The sequence below is a fragment of the Gopherus evgoodei genome, chromosome 2 (assembly GCF_007399415.2).
Source record: "Gopherus evgoodei ecotype Sinaloan lineage chromosome 2, rGopEvg1_v1.p, whole genome shotgun sequence".
Lineage (NCBI taxonomy): Eukaryota > Metazoa > Chordata > Testudines > Testudinidae > Gopherus > Gopherus evgoodei.
Window position 1 is genome coordinate 76306519 of NC_044323.1, and position 25128 is coordinate 76331646.

Sequence of the window (25128 nt, forward strand, 5' to 3'; positions counted from 1 at the left end):
AGTGCGCTTATGATTTACAAATCTCCCATTAGGAAATCTGTTAGAAATCCAGTTTAAATCTCTTCTGGCATTAAACTGATATTCATCCCAAAAAAAAATCAATCCTTGAAATATGTCCAGCCCTGCAGCAACTGCCTCCCAGCTATCAGAGACACTGTGGGGCACCTCCAGAATGAAAGAATTTCCGTGAATTGTTTCTTATATTCTGTTCTAATCTGGGAGGACATTGGGAAAAGAGAGTTGATTGTCTTCAAATCCCATGTCCACTCACTCTGAAGAACTGTAGCAGATGGTTCTAAGCCTGAATCTCTACTGCCTTACACCTATGGAATAGGTGGGCTGTGTGGAGTCACATCAGAGATGGATTTTGCTGTCCTAGTCTTCGGAGTGCTCATTCTTCTCTTTCTGCTTGTTCAACAGTCATGTCTCAATTTTGGAGACAAAATTGTTGTATTGGACCCCCTACTCCATGAGGGTAGAGGACTGCTAAATCAGTAATTTCTTCCAGGGCCTCTCATTATTTGTATTATGGTAGCATCTAAAGACCCCAGCCCTGTAGTGCTAGGCACTATGTATGCACAAAAAACACAGTTCCTGCCCAATGAGCTTAAAATCCAAGTAAAAGATATGACAATCTGGGGTTGATCCCGGTTAGCTTTTCTTTCTTGATTTGTACAGTAAGGCAGAGACTGGGGATGAAGTACTGTTTGACACTTGAATAAAGGATTTCTTTTTCAGCTTTGGCTGGTAACAGAAATTTTGTCCTTATCATGGTTTAACTGCAAGATTCAGATTCGCAGCTTCCCCTGCCTTACTGCCACCAGAATTTCTCATTAAGTCTCTGTCTTCTAAGTCTTACTATGTAACTCGATTCCTCATGCAAATCAGTGTTTGTGTTTAAGCCCTTTTTTTCTAATGGAACTTCAGTCAGCCTTGTACTCGTGTTGCATTGGCTGCTTTGAAATCTTAGTAGAGAGCATCATCGTTGATTTCAGATGTTCTCTGCTAATATCTTCACACTACAGGTATTAGTTCCATGTCCTTTCCCCTCTCTCTTATGCCCCCAGTTTCTCAGTTTTATTCTCCAGTTCTTCCAGATGTCGGGTCCACTTGGCTATCTCAAAGACCTTACACTCAATGTGATGACATATATCTGTGTGTATGTAATTCAATAACTTTTTCACAGACTATTCTAGACATCAGTGGCCAGAATCTTATTGAGCTGGGGGGTGGGAGGGGGTCAGAGAGCAGGGCTCTAGAGCCTGTTGTAAAACTAAGCAAATAAGATGACTTGACGTACCTCCTGGAAGACCTCTGAATACCCCCACAGTATGCATACCCCTGGTTGAGAACCACTGAGGTAGACGATAGGATGAACTGACATTCTGTTGAGTAGAGAGCAGCATTATACATACATATTAGCCTTTTATGTGAGCGTGTCCTCACTCTGTAGAGATGGCTAAGGGTATAATTTCGTTTCAGATTCTAACTTATGTAGATTTTGGTTGCTGTTGATGAGAAGTTGAGGTCTTAGCCTCCTCTTCCCTCCAAAATACAGATGTCTTTTGTGGATGAGAATATGAACTACAGTTTTCTCTTGAGCTTTTTAAAATTATTCTGATAAAGGATCAATTCAATGGAAATTTGAAGGATTACAGTGCAACAGTGTAAAGAGTAATATGTTGTGTTAAATAGAAAACTCTTGAACATTTTGCGGAATCAGTATTTTACTGCACTTAACTGACTTAAGAGGAACTGAAAAAGTGAAAAGGCCTTAAAAAAATTAACAGTAACAATAAGTATAATAAGAATATGCTGACATATGTCGTGGTTAGAATTGTTTTGACAGATTGGTCTAAATTGTGCTCTCCTGTGCAGCTCAGTGGGATTCCGGGGGTACAAGTGAGGGCAAAATTTTGTACATTAAGTATAAATATTTAATAAATTCAGCCTATTTTGAGCTTTGGGGATTTTTAAGACTATTTTATCTATCAAGATTGTGATTTGCCAGGTGAACAAATGTTCTTAGAAAACAGAATGAAAAACTGCCATTTAAAAAAAAAATCAAATTTTTAATACTGCCACTTCAATTGAGAATTTTAATTATAAAACAAAAAATTCTTTAGGTGAGTGAATCTATATTAGATGTTTTGATACTCTATTATTATAGTTTTTATTTAAACAGTAGTGCATTTTTGTATATTAATCTTATTAAACTCACTTCTGATCTTTGGAAAACAATGTTTTTCTAGGTGGTTTTCAGCTAGGAGCAGGTGGGCTGATTTAAATCAGAGCAATTGAAATCACCCATTTCAATTGTGATTTAAATTAGCCAGTAGAAAGTCTTGACTTACATAATTAATTTTGATTGAGTTTTGCATTTGTACTTTAGTTATTTTCCTGAAGAAAGGTTGATTGTCATTGGTTAAAAACAATTAAAACATGTTGATTTGCAACTAAATATTGCCTTTACACTAAATTTGGTGCATCTTTTTGCTAACCTGCGATATGTATAAGCAGCGATTGAGCTTAACTTACATTTATTCAGCTTCTTACTTTTTACATTTTTACTGTGTTAGAAAGTGGTGAATGATGCATTTCTTATTTACTAGGTGACTAATTTTTTACTTGCAATTTATATCAAATTCTGTTTGGATGGAAATTCAAATTCAATTGAAATGCACAAAAAAGTATTTAATTTTTTTTATTATTACATAAATCTGCCTTAAATGTGCTGGATACATAACATTTTTGATCAACTTTTTTCTTCTTATCAAAACATTTTTTGCATTTAAAACTAACTGATTTATTAAACAAAGGCAATATTATCTCTAGTTAGTGAATTGAAGTGATTGTTTCTGGTCACTATGTCCTTCAAGATTTTAGAACTGGTGGATCTCATCTTCTCACATCTAGTTTTTATTCATAGATTGAAAGAGGAAAACAGGCTCTCCAGCTTCTTCAATTCCCAGTTGGTTTCTTAACTTTGAATGGACTAATCACTGAACTGAACTAGTTGAATAAACTGAAATAAGAAAATATTCTGTCTGCATCTGCAGAAGAGGCTACTGCTGTCAAAAGCTGGTTTAGCATTTCAACAAACTCTGGTTCCAGGTGCTTAGCCAGTGACTTCCACAAGCCCACTGGCATGATTTTCTTTTAAAACTTGGCAGCAAACATGTACTGCTTAATGTTATTTTATTAGGCCTTGACATGTGACTATAAATAGGTGTATTTTTAAAAATAAACCTGTATTTAATTAAATAAAAAAATCAGTATTTTAAATTTATTTTTAACTCCTAGATTTTTATCTACTCTGGCTAGAAGCAGCCTTAGGGTATGGCTACACTTGAAATTTCAAAGTGCTGCTGCGGCAGCGCTTTGAAGTGTGAGTGTAGTCGGAGCGCCAGCGCTGGGAGAGAGCTCTCCCAGCGCTGCACGTAAACCACATCCCTTACGGGTGTAACTTGCTGCAGCACTGATTACACTGAGGCTTTACAGCGCTGTATCTTGCAGCGCTCAGGGGGGTGTTTTTTCACACCCCTGAGCGCGAAAGTTGCAGTGCTGTAAAGTGCCAGTGTAGCCATGGCCATAGGAATAAGTAGGCAAATAACCGTAGCTGTTTCTTTTTTCTTTCTTCTTTCTTTCTTTTTTTTTTAAGTCAAGTCATTTGTAAGTCTGCACAGGACATTAAACCACAGTGAGTACAAGCTACTTGATATTCATATCAAAATGTGACAGTTATATGTAGTTCACAGGTGATGGGACAAACTATAAAATTCCTCTACTTTTTTATATTCTTTTTCATATTACGTGCATCCTACATTCTTTCCTTTGGCTAGTGGTAAAGAGATAAATTGATTTTAGTTTGGCCGTATTGGAGGCATCTCCTCAGACTGTGTACGTGAAAAGTCCCAACGAATGCAATCACATGAATAAGAATACGCATATGAGTACTTGCAGGCTGAGGGCCTCGGTTTTTATAACCTTTAACAGTTTAGGCCCTGAGTAATGTTTTCAAAAGCACTTACGTGCCTAAAACCCTGTGAAAGCTAATGGGATTTAGGCACCCCAGTCACTGAGAGCATTTTGAAAATGTTACAGCCTGTCTGTATTTGGGATCTCTTTCTGGTTATTCACGACACTCTGAGACCTCTCCACCTGTTAGGGATCCCCTGGCTAGTGGCAGCACTGTTACTAATGGTGGGGTGTTGCAGTGTGGAACTTGCTCGCTTCTGACATTTGTCTCTACGCTTTTAAAAATTATCTCAAGATATTTATTTCAAAGGGGTTTTTATTATCCTCACTGTTGGTTCTGTGCTCATCACTTCCTCCTTCTGTCTGTACTGGGCCCATCTACAGTGCATTTTACCTGCTTGATTTTTAAATGATGTATGTATTTGAATTTTTCTTCATAGTCTGTACAGCACTCTGAGCACCCAGGAGTTGCTAAATAAAATGTATTATTCTTATTCTGTCTTTCAGATATCACTGTTGATTGGATTCATCTGTGTAAAGAATTCAGCGTGGACAAATTACAGTGCATCCATCTACTTTGAAATTGTCACCATGTGTGACTTGATTATGATTCTTGTCTTTTATTTTGTCTACCTTTTCAGAGCGTACCGAATGCTCACCTGTATTAGTTGGCCACTTGCGGTAAGTAACATTGGTGGGATTGCTACCCCGCACCTCTCACACACTAACTTCTTTAGTTACTCTATCTGGTTACTTGTGGTTTTCTCTGTTTCCCTCTCTTCCTGTCCTTCATGAATCCTTTGACCAATCACTTCATCTTTCATCCTGCCTGCTGAACTGGAGCATGCTGGCACTCTCCCACATTCCTTGAGCCTGATTCTACTCCCCCTTACACCAGTATACATTGGAACTAACTTATTTGAAGGCAACAGAGTTACTTTGATGCAGATGAAAGAAAATTAGAGATCTTCATGTCCTGTGCTCTTCTTAAGTTAGCATTTAGCAGATGGGCACTGAGTCAAGAAACATTTTAAAGTTAAGGATGAGTGAAAGTTAAACACATGCATAATTGTTGTCCTGTATACAGATGCTGTGGAGCCCGTCTCATGGGATAAGGAAGCTTTACTTCCTGGAGGGCAGAGCAATTGACAAGCTACAGATTGCCCATTTTAAGACATGCTGAAAAAAAATCTCTGGGTTTAGGGGGGTTTGTGTTTCTTTGGTATTTACTGTGCATTTGTTTCTGGTTTTAAAACATCTTCTAAACTATGTGGTCTTTTTGGAGCTGATCTCCAATTCTTCCTTGTTCCTTGGCAAGATTTATCTCAGCAACTTGCATAGTTACTATCCTGTTACTTGTGCTTCCAACTGCTGAGCTGCACTGCTTTTTCTGCTGTTGATCTCAAGCACTGGAGGGATTGATGACACTCACAGAAGATAGGGTAAGGGGACAAGTGCACCATAATCGTCATTATCATCATAATACACTTCTATACCAGTCTTCATCCACAGACATCTGCAAAGCTGGTGAGCCTCATTATCTCTGTTATAGAGAAAGATAAGCTGAGGTCCAGACTGGTTACGTGACTTGCCCCAGATCTCACACACATTAGTATCAGAGCTGAACCCAGATCGGACCATTCTGCCACATGGATTGCATGCCAGTTACAAACTTTTCTGTTTTTTTTCACCTTACTCTGAAAAGTGGTAGCAACTCCTCTGCAGAGCTGTCTGACAACTGGGGTGTAATTTTCAGGAAAATGTCTTTCGACGTTTTTCATCAAAACTTGAAATTTCTATGAAAAATTCCATCAGATTGTGAGTAGTGACAGTGTCTGACCAGCTCTACCGACCATGCCTGCAGCTATGGGAAGAGGAAAGCTTCACATCAGAAAGACAGTTATTCCGTGGGATTATTTCTTATGCCATCATTGCCTTTCACTAGCTATTTTCCTCTTTGCTTTATTTCCCTCTAATAATTCTCCTTTCTTCAAAATCCTCCATACTATTGATGTGTTATGTTATGCACTCTTCCTCCCCCAAAGTAACGTGCTGTTGGTTATTGGTGCAGGTTCATTATTATTTGTTGTTGTTTTATCAGGAATTGCTGTGTTTATGAAATGTAGCATAACAAATGAATGGATCACCAGTCTGTAGCAATCATGAGCCACATCCAAAACCCCAGGTTTGCAGATCCTCATGTTTACAAGATGTTTGAAATCTGAATTTTCCAGATGGCCACAACCTTAATAACTGGTCAAATCTTGGATCCATTGCCTGCATATTACAAGATAGGCAAAATTCAGATCTGAATTTTGCAGCTGGGGCTCATGTTGAACTCTCTGAGTATGACCTGATATTTTGTACTTGGTTAATGCAAACAGGAAAAAGCTGTAAGCTTGTATTACATATACTGACTGACAGTGAATAGCTTGTGAAATTGAAATCAGTGGCAATTTTTCCACTGACTTCAGTGGAGCCAGGATTTCACCCATTATATAGTGGAGTCCGCATTCGATGTTATACATCGCTTTGGTTTTCACACTCCACAAATTGAAGATAAATGCAAACGAAACACAAAGCTAAATACCACAGTTGTGATTATTTGGTGACTACATATAACACAACACTTATGTGAAAACAATCCTATTAGAAATTCTTAGATCTATTGTTAAATATAGGCAAGCGCTCCTCGGAGATTGTTAGGTATCCACTGAAATGCCAAATCAAATGTATATCTACTGCTACCTCACATGAGAATTTGGCCCTTTTAGTCTGTATATTGAGTATTACAGAGGGATCTTGCATTCTTATAATGTTAATTTCTGGAGAAAATCTAGGCAAGACTTCAAGTTTTTTTCAAAGTATTTAGCCTGTTTCTACTTTGATATAACTTTTATTAGTCTTTGTAGATGTGGCACTTGCATCTTTCCTCTCATGTTCATTACACTGGACAGTTACAGGCCTGATTTTTCACTGCTGATCTGATTGTGAAAAATTGGTACAAAATACCATTAGATCAGAATGGTAGCATTTTCCATCCACTTTGCACAGGTGTTAGCAACTGGAGAAGATACAGAGTAATGGGGAATTGGGGAGGTTAAGTTACAACTGCATGACTAGGAACTAGTTACACTACCTCATCACTGAATTAGAATTCATGTACTCCACCCTGTTCCAAATAGTCTACCATGCCGTACCAAGTCAAATATAGCCCTCAACTTTCCCCACCCCACCCCACCCCACCGTCTGGCCATTCCTAGGATTTCCTGTAGGATGTTCCTGTCTCATCTCTTGGTTTTCCATGGCAGAGGGTCATGTCCACCTCTTTTATCCTGGTGGAATTAACACACTGTACAAACTGCAGTGAGTCAGCGGAACTTACTTAGCAGCTTTACACAGGGCTCTAACTCTCACTAGCAGGTCAATCAACAGATGAGTCCCGTATCCTTGTGCGAGATCCTAGATCTTGCCACTCTGTTACAACATGCCTTCATTATGCCTAATGACATATTAATCTGTCTCAGAATGAATTAAAAGGGGGAAAATCCTGCCAGGAAATGTTGAAATTAAAGAAGTAGTTAGACTGTTTTTGATGCAGACTCTATACATAATTCGCTAGACTGATGTCAGATTAAGGAATGTGCCCATACTCCTTTCTTATTGTAGATCAGCATTAATTTTACATCTTCCCCCTCTTTTTATTAAAGAATATATTTAGAATTGCAATCCTTCCCCAATCCTCCCTCCCCCCCCAAAAAAAAATGCACCTCCCAACTATTCAGGCCTCCTCTGTTTATGTCTAAAGATAAATATTACAGGTGTGGATTATATGAGAGACCAGTTCAACCTAAATGTTCAAAAGTGACTAGTGACTTTGGGTGACCCAATTTGTGGGTGTCCAATTTGAAACACCTTAAAGGAGACTGATTCCCTTGCAAGTTCTGAGAACCCCTTATCTGAAAACCAGCTGAGTCAGTCACCAGTTGAGTACCCAGAACTGACTGGTAAAAGTTACTAGAGAATTTTGAAAGTGTAGGCCAAAGTTCATGTTTAATTTCTCTGTCTCTCAGTATTGTGATTACAGAAGGACCTGAACCTAAATTCTGCATCTGTATAGCCCCCAAACTTCATGGGGATTTAAAATCTAGACTGACCTCCAAATCTTGCAGATGGCCCATGGTTTTTACAATGAACCAAACCAAACTGCTGGATTGAAACCCTTCATACATGGGAAGTGCTTAAAATCCTGATCCAAATATTGTCACTTGGGCTTATCTCTCATTATAACCAGTGTCCTCTCAAAATATCATGTTCTGTTGCACATAGATCACCTGATTAAAAGACTGCATGCATTTTCATATCTTAGCTTTTTGTTTAAAAAATTGTGTGTTGGGGGAAGCATATTAGATTTTGTTCGCTGCCATTTCCTGAACATGATTTAGTTCCTTCAGCCAGGAAGAGAGAGACTCCTAAAGAAGAATAATTTTCCTCCAAAATACAGTTGCACATGTTCCAATCTCCAGAAAGAATCCACTTCTGCTCCACAGAACTCATAAATAGTGATCAGGAGTTCAAAGAAGCTAAGGTATAATGGAAGAAGGAGGAAAAGGCACAAATAGCAGCATGACAGTTTGCAGTACTGATATAGAGGAGCAGAGCTGGGAGGATTGTTTTTCTGTGTTTGTGAAGTGAATGAGATTTCACATATGTTCAGGGCTTGAGAAAAGTGTAAAGAGAAACTGAAATTTCCATCCTATGGGAAATTCTAACATTTTTTAAATGTTTTTGTTCTGAATTGGCATTAAAAGCTGAAATTTCCAGCAAAAAAAAATTCTGATAAGTATAGGTTCAAAATTATCACAACATTTTGTTTTGATACTATCTAATTGTTTAGATAATGATAAAACATTATAATATAAACCATATGGATATATGTTAAAATATATTGTGTATATATTATAATAAAAGTAATATTTTAATATAATATAAAAGCCCAAGTGAAATTAATTGAAACAGTAGAGTTAAAACAAATCATTGTACCTTATCAAAATTAAATATTCTGACATTGTTCATAGTGAGAAAGGTGATATGACTTGTTTTAACTTTTTCTCATCTAAAATGCCATTGAAATTTTCCTGCAAAATGCTTCACTTCTGACAAAAATGAGTGGGGGCTAGGAGGCTGTCATAAAAAGTGTTTCAACTAGCTCCAGCATTTAGCTGCTCTTCTACATACAATGTACACTCTGCTGGAGAGATTCTTTGGAAACTTGACATTAGATATGTGGAAACTTGTTTGTTTGGAAGGTGAGTGTCTGGTTTTATGGGTCCTCTCCTACATTCAGTTGTGTTTGCTTATAGATCAAACAAAATTTAGCTCTGTTAAAGAAAGACCTTATGGGGTGGGGGGGGGGGGAGAAAGGTTGTTCTGTTTACCTCTACACATCTGACCAACCACATCCTGAAATCTAATTCTGTTTCCTTCCCCCTGCTGAGCTGCTCTGAAACATGCTACCACAGCCAGCCTGCCTTTTGTCTACCTGCTTGTTGGTTTATTTAAATGCTTTTCTGATAAGTTTCCCTTCTAAACTGTGCTATGTTTGTATTTTCAGGAACTTCTCCATTATTTAATTGGTACGCTCCTGCTTCTCATTGCCTGTATTGTGGCAACGTCGAAGAGCTATAATTCAGCAGGACTCGTAGCTGGAGTGGTAAGGCTGTTTGTTAGATCACAGTGTTTGCTAGTCCTGATACTTTGTTACTTTGTTTACTATGCATTAGGAATTCATTGCTTGAAGCTTTATTTTCTTTACAATCCTGTCTTGTTTGGTCTTGGTGGGTGTACTGTCTTTTGGCTTGTTTCAATGAACATACCATAACTACACAAAAGAAAATTGTAAAAGCAGCAAAGAGTCCTGTGGGACCTTATAGACTAACAGACGTATTGGAGCATGAGCTTTCGTGAGTGAACACCCACTTCGTCGGATGCATGACGAAGTAGGTATTCACCCACGAAAGCTCATGCTCCAATACATCTGTTAGTCTGTAAGGTGCCACAGGACTCTTTGCTGCTTTTACACATCCAGACTAATACTGCCACCCCTCTGATAAAAGAAAATTGATTACTGTGGGATTCCAGTTCCCTGTATTGGGGGAGATGAGACATGTTAAAGAGGTAAAACACAAGGCTCTAGCTGCTGCAAAACGCAAAGAGCCAGTTGGTTTTGGTGAAGGATTAAGTAACTTTACTTCACTACAAAACACGGCAGTTTGTCAGTTGAGCAACAAAACTTATCATGAGCACATCATCTCAGTGCTCTGCTCTTTGCATTTGCTCCCCACTTAACAAAGTCCAGTTCAAGGTCTGTGTCGTGAGAACTAAAGCCCACCATGGGACTGGCCCTAGCTACCTCTGAAGTCACCTCTGCATCCCCAGTCATGTACTTCCAAAGGGACTGATTGGGGGAGGCTCCGATATATGGGAATTAGACTGTGAAACTCACTTCACCAAGGCCCAGATCCTCAGAGATATTTAGGTTCCTAAATATTTTTGAAGCTCTGGGCCTAAACGTACAGCTCATCTCTTTGACTCAGCTTTCCCTTGAGTAAATGATTTACATTTTCACACATTATAGAAATCTTAAAAATGAATCAAGCTCCAGGCAGCAAAGGAAAAAAGAGCGAGATTGTTGTTTGTTTCTGTTTTTAAGTACTTAGGAGGTATAAGCATTCAGCACACTTTTGGGTGCACAGGGTTAAATTCACTTGTGTACAGAGATCCTGCAGGCGATCTATGTACCATTTAAAGCCTTTGTAAACTCTAATTTGCGGGCTTAAGTGATTCATATGCTTCATGAAGGCACAGTGAGGGGTATGGGGGGGGAATTTCTCCATCAATGAATAAATAATTATGGAATTTGAATGCATGGGACTCTCTACAGTGTTGTTAACTGAAGATACGTTCTTTTTACATATACCGTTTCTTTTAACAGACGTTTGGTTTCTTAGCTACATTCCTTTGCGCTTTGAGCATATGGTTATCCTACAAGATCTCATGTATTACTCAGTCAACAGGTAAGTATCAAATGTTAATACTAGGCAGAATACGTCACAGATGGAATATTTACATTTTCCATGGCAGAGTTTGTATGGAAGGATTTACTAATGTTCTGTATCATGTAGCCCAATATATTGACAACACAGTACTTTAGCATTGTCAGTTGACACAGTAACTTATTAACAGCTAACAATAACAACAACATAACCTACATGTAATAATCAGTGAATACTCCATTTCCTTGTACCCCCAAAAAGAGTTCATAGTGGCTTCCTGCATGTTTTTTAATCAAATAAATTAATTTGCCTGTGGCAAACCAAACTGACTCTGACTTCCTTTTTAAAGATGCAGCTGTATGACTGTTTGGCCACTGCAAGATGTTTGTGCCTTTCTAAAAGGGATATCAAAGAAGAGGGTCCACCATGTGCCATGAGGAGAGAGTTGACATTTGTGTGATTGGATTATATACAGTAGATTTGAAGATTTACTTGAACATCTTATGCAAAGAGAGAAACAACCAACGTTGGAATCAAAGAATTTGGTGTCAAAACTGTTTGATGGAGAAATTGTTTTTTCTGAGCTTTAGAGAAGTGCTCTTTCTGTCTCATGAGCTGGTCTGTGGCTCCCAGTTACGTGCAGTGAGAATATTCAAACCTCCTTTGGAGAGTTGTTTAATTAGGATTTGTATAATTTTAAAGATGGAAAGATTAATTCTGATTTCCTCCATGCATTTGCAGAAGGGAAATTCTGCAAATTCACCTTTGATTATTAATCTTCAAGGATAATTCCTTTAACAAAGCAACTCTTGCACACCAGTCTGTGCCTGGGAAACTTGCCTTAAGCTCTCTTTTACTTTCTCTTTCATTGTCATTGATATTTTTACAGCTGTTTGGCCAGCATCAGAAAATACTTTTTCAGGAACTATGTCTTGGACAACTCACTGTGAATGCTCCCTTCTAATCGCAAATGTAAACTGAGTTTTCTAGATGCCAAAATAATTAATTCTGTTCCTACATTTTTAATATACGATCATTTATAACCCCCCTGAAAACTCTTTTCTCTGTACTGTACAATAGGTATGGAAGAACATATGCTTAGTGGTGCACTAAGTCTGTTGCTTTCCTCCTCATATATATGTATTTGCATATTTTCATTCTCTCTGTTCCACAGAAATAACCCATGGAGAGGGAAACTCTTGAGTTTCCCAGAAATTATTCTCTCGTGAGGGAGTGTGTGTGCGCGTGCCTATGTGCATTTCCCCTAGAGTAGAACCATCTGGCTCCTCCTACTTAACCTACAATCTGTATGGATGCCCCTTACCTTTGCTCTGTTAGAGCTGTTCTTTCAGGGACACTGTGTCTAGTGTGGCCGTTCCTGGATTCCTCCTAAAGTGCGGTTTCAGAGCAGGAAGAGGGAAACGGTGTCAGCTAATGCAACCTAATTATCTTTTTCTATCCCCCTCTGCAGTTCTGGAGATGAGCAAATTCAGAGCTCCCCTACCCTGCCCTTTTCCTAATCTGTCGCCGCAGAGCCAGAAACTCCCAGAGCCCTTTTCAAGAAAAGGGGAAGTGTGGCAGAGCTCTCCTGTTCCCGAGTTTGTAAATGAAATTGTGACTGATCTAATTTTGATATTTGTATTAGAAAATTATTCTAGTGTAAATCTGGCTCATGAAACAGCCAGGGGTAAATGTGCCTTAAATGTTACAGATTTTTAACAACATCCCATTCTGGCCTGTCTTTGTGCCTTACAGCTGGGTCTGGTATTTGTTCTGTTCACTGCAGATAGGATGTCTTTTTTAAATTGTGTGAATTTAATGCTCAGGAATAGTGCTGCTGCTCAGGAGAACATAATCCCCTATTTATCTACAACCCCCAGGTAGGAAGGGCACATGCTTCCTTGCTGTGCCCTGCCAGTCTACCTCAGCCATGACTGGGCAGGTCTGAGAGGAATTCATTCTCTGTGCCTGCTCTGCTGAAAATGCCAACACCAGGGCTGATGCTCTGTGTGATGATACTCGTTCCCTGACTAAGCCCCTCTGAGTAATTTTACTTTTGGTGGCTGGTCACTGAACATGATTTGGATTAGGGCCTCAGAGGTTTAAGGACAGATTTCTTCCAGGCCCAGAAGATGAGTATGTAATAGTAGTGGTATACATTCCCCTCCTGTCAAGGGAATGTTCACTCAGTTACTGTGACATTCCCCAGGCCCTCTCTCTCACCCAGCCACATGGAAATGGACTTCTGACACAGCAAAGCCAGCTACACGCTGTCCTACATATGCAGCTTCCACATCCTCACTGACCATAGTAGCCAAGCAGAATAGCCTGAAGGCAAGCAGCAATTAGCCAAGAGTTCTAACAAGAAGCTGAGATCTCTCAGAACAAAGAAGGTTCCCACAGCTCTCAGTCTATTCAGACAGCTTTCCTCCATACTGCAATCGTGTCACTGATCCCTGTGCTGCATTTCCATTGGTGACACCTCCCCCTGCCACAAGTTGAAAAAATCCCCAACTAGGAGTTCAATGCACCCTAAAGGCCATAGCATTGCTGGATATCATTCTGTGATGGATTGAAATGTGTTTTCTGGAGAACTAATGGAAACTCACCCTTTGGCTTGCATCTGTATGCAGAACAAAATGCTGTGAATTTGCTGTATAATATTGAATACAAGTGTTTAAAAATGAATGATACATTTGTCTTGTAGAAGATTATGGCTTGAGAATGAGCCTATGTGGTTAGAGGATGCCTATGCAGTTTGTGACAGCTTAATTCTCCTTTTAATTGCTTTAAAATTGTTCAGTTTTTCATTGCCCACCTTTCAAATAGCGGTTGCATGTGTTCTGTAAAAGCAGTTGAGAAACATTCTTCAAAAAAGGGCTGAGAGGAGGAGCAGCAGATTAATGTGTCAAACATGCACCCTCCAAGAGCAAATCACTATGCGAGTGTAGTTAGCATGCTGCCTCTGACAAAGAAAGCTAGGAGAATTCCAGAGGTGATACCAGACAATGGTAGCTGATGCAGATACTGTGAGTGAAGGATTTTCAGTGGGGTGCAGAAACACATTGCTCACTACAGAATTCCAGCTTGAGCACAGGCAGGGAGTCTCATTTAACTGTCACCCGTCATAACTACGGTCATGAAGATGCTAACAAATATTGCCACTCATCAAGTTGTTGCATAGCTGAAGGAGCAACAAGATAGAGCTGGAGAAGTGCTTCTTTTGAGCCTCTCTCGTCCATTATTTTCATATATCACATCCTCTTTCCTTCTGAGTATACATTCTGCTAAAGCCAAAGGAAAATGTTACGAATCGTAACCTGAGCCTGAGGAAGGTGGCATCAATTTGCAGCTGAATCACGTACCTTAAGATGAAGTATTTACTGCTTTGACCTGTAGGCTCCATAGCCCATACAGGAGGAAAGATGCAGCCTGGTCTATTTATACTTAAGGAGCTTCAGGCTGTATGCTCTATCAAGGTGATACTGCAACACTCAGCTAGGTAAAGTGGGGGCATCCTGCTCTAAGATGTATATACCACCGTTTGAGATGACAGTCAGTCTGCATGGCTTGTACACACTGCTGTTGATGTTCTGGTTAAAGCTTAGCACACTCTTTTGGTGCCTGTCTCCTGTTGTCCCTCTTAGGCATATCAGGGCACTGGGCTATATTTTCACTTAGAACTATCAGGAACTCTCATCAAGTGGAGGTCTCACCCTCAGGGTACTTTGCATAGGTCCCACCTCAGAGCCTGTGTTGGTTCCCAGTGCCCTTAAGCTCAATAGTGGCCGATGGAGTGCAGGAGCCAGGGTGAGGAGGAGGAAGTGAAGGAAACTGCTCCACACAAGATCAAAGCAAACACCAACCACTGGTAAGGCATGATGCTCAGGCCAGTGCCGCCTCTTCTTGGCAGTTCACAATTGCCCCTTCTGCACATCTACCGCCTGCCTGGAGCCCAAGGGAGGAGCAGCAGAGCTGGAGCCTGATGCTACATCAACCTGCCAGCAGCAGAGAGAGAGATCAGAGAGGAGTGAGTGCCCCCACATGCTATGCTGGTGGCTGTAAGTGGGTCCCTATATTATTGTTTAGAGGTGGAAAAAGAGTATCTGTGTCCCTGACTCTGGAAGACAGGGACAAACAAGGCCTAAGTGCAAGAGGAAGCCTGCAGGGGGACAGGAACGAGCAAAGGGCTGGTTTTGAGGAGGGACAGAAGGCCTTAGATTGGTTTTGCAGTTTGTCTCGTGATGAGAAAACACTTATCTGTGAACAGGTTGTGTAGCTAAAAGCCGCCAGTGTGTCAAAAAGGACTCAAAGTGCTCTGAGTGTACAGAACTGTTATGTGGTTAACCTGGTCTATTCTATCAATGTTTAGTCTGATGATTTGTTTAAAAAAACACTCTTGCAGAGTTACAGCTGTGCTTGAAGAAAAGCAGTGAGGGATTCCTTTGTATAGGAACAATGTAATAAAAACCTTATCAGTGACCTGTAAGTTGGCCAAGAGGATGGTCAGGAACTGGCTTCCCAAAGCACAAGAACCAGGTGGGCCATTCACCCCAGCAATTAAGTTCAAAAAGGGTCTGGTTGTCCTGTACACCTGCTCTTCTTTAGGATGTGCAATACATCACACTTTTTTTTTTTTTTTTGGTACGAAACCTTTGTCCTGGGCTGGTTCACATTTCCTACTGTTATTGTGTCAGTAATTGTTTCTTTGGCTGCAACAGCTGAACCACTGAAGGACCAGATTACCTGTGTGTGTTTAGTACAGTTTATCTTACACACATCACTTCACTCGGGTCTCACAGCCTGGCACCGTTAAAGCTAACAAGGCTGTAGGCCTTTCATGGAGAGGGGCCTCTTTGAGCCTTGAGCACCCATCACCAACTGCTGTTAGCTGTATATCAATGATCCAGAAGAGCTTAGCAGACAGGAACAGAAGCTGGATAGTGTATGCCTATCTAAAGGCTGTGGCTATCATTAAGAGACATTCTAAGGTTCTGTCTACACTTAAAATGCTACAGGCTGGCAGCTGTGCACCTGCTGTGCAGGCACTTACTGCAGTACCGCATGTTAATCCACCTCCCCAAGAGGTGGTAGGTAGGTTGACAGAGGAATTCTATCTAACTAGGGCTGTCTACAGCAGGGGTTGGGCTGACAGCTCCGTGCTCTGAGGCATGTGGATTTTTCACACTGAGACGTAGCTGTGGCAATGTAAATTTAGACCAGCTCTGGTCCTCTACTCATGCTTGGCGTTCTTCTTCATGAACCATGACCAAACCAAGCACATAGTGCTGAAATTGTGGCAATTAAAGCTATAGGGGTGGTGCTGCTCAGTAGTTTGTCAGACCTGAGTGCTTTACAGTTAGATCTAAACCCTATTAAGCTAGGGACATCATTTTGTTGACTCATAAACACACTTTACTGAATAAGAATCCTACTGCCTGGAATATAAATTGACCTAAATTAGCCAAGTTTATCATTTTTATTATGTCCTTTGCTCAGCCACATGAATCTTACAGGCCCTGCAGCCAAATCTCTGCATCCACTTTATCCCAGTAGTCCGAGATTTATTAAAATTTGATATTGTCGTAAAGTGTAATGACAATGAGGTTTAATATAGCATGCGGGGAGGATGGAGGGGCTTATCTCAAACTGAGTATCAATCACTCATTGCCTTCTGGTCTGTGTATATAATTCCACCTGCTGCTGTATTACTATAAATAAAAATGGAGACAATACACTTCTGGCTTCCATGTGGAGGATATGACCTGAAACCCAGGTAAGTGGGCCAGGAAGTCAAACCCCTGCTCCCACATTTCCTTGCTAAAAGTCTCCCATAAGCCACTGCTTCAGGAACTGTGGGCCTGATTGAACACCTCCATGGGCTCTCTGCTGCCCACCACCCTCACAAAGCATACCTACAGCCAAACAGACTGGGCAATGCAGACACACAGCTCTGGTGCGCTACACTGATGTAACATCATTGGTTTGGTTACCAGCCTGAAGCAAATAAGAGAGCAGGTGGTAAACTGCAGCTCAGAAACAAACATGCAGGTGTCTACATTTGAGAATTTGGGGCCATCTTCCCACTCTTGTTCTACCACAGGTGGAAGCAACAATAGAGGCTGGAGTGCAGACAGGAGGCAGGTGTTTTTAGCAACCAACCCCCTATTCTGAATGGGGCTAGAAAACATTGGGGTAAAGCACACGTGGGTCCTGTCCGCACAATGGGCACTGATTGAACTGTACACCATGGTGAATTTCATGTCCTGCCTATGCTTGTATAAACAGTCCAAGAAAGCCTGAGTGTACATGCATATATGCTAAAGACAAGCAATTCTGGCTGCTGACTAGTCAGTTATTAAATACTTGGTGAAAAAGCTGAGTGCCAGACCCAGCTGTCTATACTGTTGAGCCATCTGCAGAACACATTATGAACCAGGTACTCTACTTGAGATAAGTTTGAGTAAGGGGCTTCATGGCAGTTACTAAGCATACCCCACCTGCAGCATTGCACACATATTTGATACAACACAGAAAAGTCATTGCCCTTTCCCATGTGGTAATAAATACCCAACAGAATTGGCTCTGCTTTGCTATTTATTTTCTATGCATTAGTCTAGCTGTGAGGGTGATTGATGGAAAGCAAGCTAAAGGAGTGCTAGAGCACTAGGCCTTGCCTGCCAAAGTTCTCTCCCCCCCTCCAGCCCTCACACTGGGACTTTGATTTTAATAATTTTAAAAAAATAAATAAAAAGGCATGTTTTTTTCTGTTGCAGCACAAGTCCTGTTTCCCTCCTACAGTCAACTAATTACTAGTTCATATGACCTCATCGTCCCTGTAATTAGGGCTGCTGTATGGTCATGGCAATTTTTCTGCGTCACAAGGTGAAAATGGCAAAAGCTGTATCACTATACCAAAACGAAAGTCAGATAGTGACTCTGCTAACCTCTGTGTTTTTACTAAAGCGTGAGGAATGAAACCACAGAAGGTGCAGTAATAGTTACAGACATCGGAGGCCCTATCCCCAAGTTGATCCCATTTAAAAAAAAAAAAATTCCACCTGGCAGAAGATAAAAAGTCCCCCAGCCTGAAAACCCTCCCTGGAAAATCATTGATCCGATCCTTTCGTTTTCAAAAGGCCTAGAGTTACAGGGTAGACATCAGTTCACACTAGTAAAATATCAAGTATGCGTATTTAGCAACACTCACCAAGAGAAGGATTGTGAGGTTAAACCAAAACTAATGTAAAACTAGAAGGCAGCAGGGAAGGACTTTGAAAGTTAATACCAAGCAATTCTCATTGATGGATTTCTTTTGCCCTCTTGTGGACAAACTTTTGCTGCAGCTTTCTCTGCTGGCTTATTAATGTAACCAATGAAAACAGGGTCCTGGGCTGACAGCACATAGGGCCTGACCGAACGTACACGCAGCCTCTAACATTTGGAGGGTGGGTAACCACACAGAAAGCTTAAGGCTCCTTTGTGCCAACAGAAGAAGAATCCAGGAATAAAGGGCACTTAAAACTAGCTCACTTTCTCAGCACCAAATGGTAATTGCTTTAATTGACAAATGTTACCAGCAAAATAGAGGCAGCTGCACAGACTACAAAAAAGGCCTAAAGCTAACATCATCTTCAAATGGGAGAGCCCAAGCTATTCTGGTTACTTGGAGCACACACACAACTGCCCAGCTCCTTTGAGGAGAAAGAAAGAAGATTTTTATTAGTATATTGACTGAATTTAAGTATACATGGGACTATTCTGAACAAGCTGATTAAGATAGCCTGGCTTGCTGAGGGGACAGGCAGATATAGAAGGAAGAGTTTCAAACATCCACATGATTTAGGAGTACAAGTCTTATTGAAAGTCAGTGGGATGTGTGCCCCTAATTCCTATAGGCTCCTTCAGAAATCTCACATAAGGATTCTTCCAAAGCACATTTTTGAAAGTTAATGGAAAACATTAAAGGCCATAGACTTTACAAGGGATGGATTTAGTCAAAAGGGGGAGAAGTAATTTTATAGATACAGTATATTGAGGGTTTTAGGCCTCTATGACCGAACCACCAACTTATTTTTCACAGACACACACTCCCTACCCCCCAAGCTTGGTCACCATCATTTCTTCATCTATGGTCTCATCTCACTCCAACACCTGTGGGCCTCAGCTGACAGGGAATTTCTTAGCCACCACCACCAGGAGCTGCTCTTCATCTCCTGGCCTGACACACTGTGTGTGTGTGCGCGCGCACGCACGCGTGGGGGAGAGGGTACCTTGACAAGCTCATACCAACTGTCTCAAGCTGGTGGGTGAGAAAGTAAGCATAGCATAATTGCAGAAGTAGGGAAGATCTCGTACAGACAGGAATAGTGAAAAGCAGGATGTGCTGTGATTACACAGAGGTGGAAGGACCTGGTCATAAACAGGATATAGATAGGATCTATGTGTATCACTATACACAGGGTTCAAAGAAACTTAGAGCTTACCCTGATGGCTGTGCCCAGCCTGTACAATGGAGGGTACATTGGCAGCTTACCAGGAAGCAGAAGGCCACATCTAACCTGAATATCATTCTGAGAAATGTTGACAGCTTAACACACAAACCTATTTGTGTCTCCTATGTGTCTAAGAGATTGAGAAATTGCTCCTTTGAATTCACTAGGAATAAAACCATGCGATTGATCTGCTTAGTGTCCACTCTTCAGTGTTAGAGAGGAAGGACAAGCTGCATTGCATGAGCGCGTGGGTGGCATGTCGTGCTCCTTGCTCTAAAGAGGAAGCTCTCCCTCCTACTCTAAAGAAACCTCTGCAATTAACTGCAGATGGATGAATCACAGCGTACAGGTGCTACTTACATATTATCTAGTGAGTCAACAGATTAAAGGCATATTCTGCTGTTACACTGGTATAACTCCACTGACTGTACAGGAGTTACTCAGGGACAAAGCCCTGCTGTGTCTCAGTATGTCAATAGTAATATGGACTTTGTACTTGAGAACAAGCTGCACTGCCCTTCCCACTACTCGAGTTACATTCTTTGTCTATAAATCCACAGCTGTGTTACTCTTCCGTTACATTATTGTGCCTTATTTCTTGTGCTTATAGCTAAATTGTTCCAGTCACACTTTTCTCAAGTTAAACCCTTTTCAAATTCACAAGAATTTTTTTTTGTCCCAGCAATCCTTAACAGAATGCTGACTGATATGTTCATCTGAAAACCAAGGCTCCATTGACTTCAGCGGAGACAGGTTTCACCCCTCTGGTCATGGTACAAAACTGAGGTACACTTCACCCTTTATACCAATTTCAATGCATATGGTGAAGAAAAAGGTGTGTAGTTATACCATGCTCACATGGTTTGCGAAAAAATAAGTAAAAAAAGAAGTCAGAGAGAAAGGTGTGTATCTCTGTCACCATTACATGGGAGCAACAACATAACAGACTTGGTTGAATGGAAGGAACTTACAGAACAATGAAAACAGAAATAGGAGAAAAACATTAAAAGCTATTTCACCAAAACCCTGCATGTTTGACTTAGAATTTTTTTAGCACTTAGAGAAGCATTTTCAAAACAGACATCTAATTTCAATCTTACCTAGCTGAGTAGTTTGATCATTCTTCTCTAACTTAGAATAAATGCATCCCTACAACTACCTTTTTGTTTCTGATCCTTCTTAATACAAGCCATTTTAGCACAATATTTTTCAATGTCACAAATATTGAGCATATTTCAGACGATAATTTGTGGGAACTTCCATTGAAAATATCCAACTTCGTAAGACTGTAAGATGAACACTTCTCCCCAGTCCAAGGACAATGGAAGCCCTCTCCATCAAACGGCAAATGGCCCTAACTAGAAACAAAGGAGGAAGTAATTTCCTTCATTTTCCTCTAGCAGAAGTGGATATGAATGCCAAATTATTAGTAGATGAGAAAGACTGTAAGCAAGTTACTTACTAATATTTTATTTAAAATTATTAAAATATTTTAGAAATCCAGTAAAAAAGCATAGCACATTCAAAAGGCCATGGGTTTAGAATAGAAAATTCTTTAACTATTTTGAAATACTTCAACTGGAATTTCAAGGCATTTGTGGTACAGGCCAAAGAACTGTACATAATTATACAACCATTATATTTTCCTAACCCAGTAAACATAAAAAAAACCCTCCTTAAATCTCAAAGCAATGAAAATACAAATTAAATTTGCCAGTTAAAAATTATCTAGATATACATTACACATGTACAGCAAATGAACATATTCAAAGGTGGTTTTATACATAAATTTTATATCTTAAATAGAACACTATCCAGCTAATTTGCTGTGGCAATCAGTTATACATACTTTTTAAAGAACCTCATAAACTGTTTCCCTTTACTGGAAGTTTGGTATTTCTTTTGTACGAGTTGGTTTCTGTGCTTTGAATGGAACTAAAAATCAACATGATGGCAAGTGCTGTTATGTCAAAACATCTGTTGCAGAACTCTGGGAATAGTGCAAAATAGTTCACTTCTTTCCAGGTGTGGAGGGTGGAATTGGGAAGCTTTGTCACCACGGAATTTTCAGGTGCTTCTGGTATCTGAGAAGGATCCATTGCAATAGGTTTAAGTCTCTCCACACTGATGGCAGCAGGCCCATAATCCCATAGACAACTACTGATGATCCTCTCTTGGCGATAGGACATAATGCACAGGTAGGCTTCCTATAGTAATTACTCTCTTCCACAGATTTTATTACTGATTAAGCAAGAATTTTTGCAGGAACATTTAATCCTGCTTAAAACTGCCCCTCTCCACTTTTGTGACCAAGCCTAATTTAAAAAAAAAAAGGGGGGGGGGGTTGCAAAGAGTTGAGACTGACAAAAAAAACATCAAACAGGATATTTTTTTAGAGAGTGAAAAAAATTCAAAACCATTTTTACAGCAATAAAGTCTCTCACTCCAGCCAACGTACAAGTGTGGCTGGGTTCTGAAGGACTTACATCCAGCTCTTTTCTATTTGTATGGTTTCTACAGTAGTTTGTAAAAATTGCTTCCCAGTATCTATGAAAAAGTATATGCTCAGTCTTCATAGGTTCACTTAAAGAAACTCAAACAAGAGTTTCAGAGTAGCAGCCATGTTAGTCTGTATCTGCAAAAAGAACAGGAGTACTTGTGGCACTTTAGAGACTAACAAATTTATTTGGGCATAAGCTTTCATGGGCTACAGACCCACTTCATTGGATGCAATGTAGTTGAAAATACAGTAGAAAGATAGATATATACACAGAGAACAATAGCTCACCTTAACTGATCACTCTCCTTGTAGCGTGTATGGTAACACCTATTGTTTCACATTCTCTGTGTATATATCTGTCTTCCTACTGTATTTTCCACTACATGCATCCGATGAAGTGGGCTGTAGCCCACGAAAGCTTATGCTCAAATAAATTTGTTAGTCTCTAAGGTGCCACAAGTACTCCTGTTCTTTCTTAAAACAAGAGTTGTAATCCCAAAGTCTTTAAAAACAAAAATGAAGAGTTTTAGACCAACATCATGCTCATAAAACTTATGCCAACACCACACATGCACACACCATTTTAAGTTAGTAATTCCAGTTCTGTATGTCCACTACAATGTGCATAAACTCACTTGAACCCAATTCCAGGCTGGTCTAGTGGTAGCACTCTACTGCCACATGAGAGAGACTGCGAGTCTGACAAGAATTGGGTGTGCTTTTGAGGGTAGTGGGCCTTGCATCTCCCAGAGAACGCCTATGGCAGATTAGAAAATAGAGCTAACTAGTTCCTAAACATTATCCGTTCCCTTTTCATGACATAATTGATAATAAATGTTTTTCATTCCTTTCTATTGGAAAAAGGCATTTTCAGCCTCTTATTTTAGAAAGAAATAAGGTGACACTCAAGTCTGTATGAGGTCACCCATCTGTTGTGGAGAGTGGTGGAAGCCCCATTGCTTGGGACATTTAAAACTAAAAACTGGACAACACACTAGGAACCCACACTGCAGGGAACAGTCCCGACATAGCAAGGAGATGGATTGAATGCTACTTTCTACTTATAGCAAGGTCTTTATTTTTAAAATCAGTATTTATAGCCACTTTTGATGCAAAAAGTAAAACTCTAGTAAAAACCATGCACAGAGAAATTAACAAAACAGGATGGAGCCAAAGATTGATGATATTCATTGTAGTGGTTCTAAATGAAGGATTTCCACATTACGACAGAGATCCCCAATACTGGGAAGTTTTATATTTTCTGGGGTATTGCTTGTAAAAGGTAACTTAAAGATCTCTCTCTTATCATGCACATAACTACCAGTGATGGCAACAACTGTTCTATACATGTGAGGAGACAGTAGGTCCTTAAGTACAGATGTACAGAGAAAATAAAATAATCATTCAGAAATGAGGAAATTTCACTAAGGAAAGCGAACATTTATTCTGAATGTAAGCTTCAGGCTAAGCTTGCTGCTCTATACCACCTAACCGCATTCCTTCAGCAAAATGTAGTGTTGGTGTCAGATTTCCTTCACAAACAGGTTCAACCCTTTGGGAGCTGACACATTTAACAAAGGGAGACCATTACAACCATATTATGGTCTGATCATCAGAAAGTAGCAGCCTTAGAAAAAGTCTCTGATTTCACTTACAATACTTTAAATCCCTTACTACTCTGTCCCCAAATAGGGCGAGGGTAGAAGATAACCTGTTCCTGGAGGGGATAGTCATAGTGCCGCCTCAAAGATTTAAAGGGCTGTAGGTTTGACATAATACATTTTGGGAAAGTGATGTGAATAGTCTCAAATCATGCAAGACATGGCACGTGTCATGGAAAGTCAGACAACAAATTACTTTTACATAATGAGGCCTCTAAGATACTAGTGTTTTGGGTTGGGTTTTTTTTTTGTTAAATATATACTCTGGGGCGCCTCATGCTCTCTTGGAAGTTTACTATAATTTATCCTGCTTACATAGCCCTCCCTTGCAGGTGTAAGAATCTCATTTTCCCCTCCCACAGAAAAAAAACAAAACCAAACAACCTGCAAAAAACCCCACCCTTCAAACATCTGAAGAATGCCTTTTCACCACTGCCCTGCATAGGTGACTCAACCTGTCCGGTCTTCTGCATCCTTGCACTGCTTGTGCCTAACCCACTGCTCACTAATAGCTTCCTTTTTCATCCTAGGGGCTGCTATCCTAAGTCTAGAAGTTTATACAACTGCTTGCTTACTTATTTATCTGTTCACCAACTGAGCTGCATACAGGACCAAGGACAAACAATAATCAACTTCCATGACCATTCATCTTCAATTCCACATGGACAAACTGTATGTCATTAACAGTACGTGTGAGGTGCACTGGGACGGTGCCAAAGTTTCATTATTTTATTTTTAAGTTAAACTTTCCCTGGCAAAACTTAAGCTAATTACGTTTTGTGTTGCCCTTGTGAACTGAAAGGATTAATTGGTCCCTGCTCTTTTTTTTTTTTTTTTTAAATATATCCCTTTAACTGTTTGTAGATAGATAGTCTCCTCTCAGTTTTCTTTCCTCTAGGCTGAAAATATTGGCCTCTTAACCTTTCCTCTTAAGGCTAATTTTCAAATTTCTTCTCTCTTTAATGGGTTTAATGATATTTTTAAAGAATGCATCACTTACAGCTTTAAACTTCCACATATATGGAGTGCAAAAGTCACTCTGTGATACACCACTTGACTATCAAATACACACAAGCTAGCTGTATCTGTTTTACCGACTGCCTTTAAAAAAGAGCAGTGACTTTCAGAGACACAAAACCGAATCTAGAAATATGGAGTAAGACATACAAGATAAAATCAAAGTAAACAACAACTCATTTGGGGATAGAAACCTCTATGAGATTGCAAAATTTAGTTTCCCTTTTACATTCACAGTTTAATCAATAAAACAAGAAAGGGATTTTATTGTACTAAGTCAGGGGTTCTCCGACTTTTGTATTGGTGACCCCTTTCACATGCAAGCCTCTGAGTGCAACCCCCCTTATACATTAAAAACATGTTTTTATATATTTAACACCATTATAAATGCTGGAGGCAAAGCAAGGCTTGAGCTGGAGGCT

At 40.0% G+C, this 25128-nt stretch overlaps 1 protein-coding gene across 1 annotated transcript in view; it reads left to right on the forward strand.

Moving 5' to 3' along the window:
- The window catches only part of CMTM7 (CKLF like MARVEL transmembrane domain containing 7), a 33765-nt gene extending 20044 nt beyond the window's left edge, over window positions 1-13721 (forward strand). The window contains exons 2-5 of the mRNA XM_030551014.1: window positions 4486-4659; window positions 9593-9691; window positions 10973-11054; window positions 11383-13721. Of these exons, the coding sequence (XP_030406874.1) occupies window positions 4486-4659; window positions 9593-9691; window positions 10973-11054; window positions 11383-11396 (369 nt within the window). The 3' untranslated portion in view covers window positions 11397-13721. The remainder of the gene's footprint in view (window positions 1-4485; window positions 4660-9592; window positions 9692-10972; window positions 11055-11382) is intronic.
- Window positions 13722-25128: the final 11407 nt, after the last annotated feature.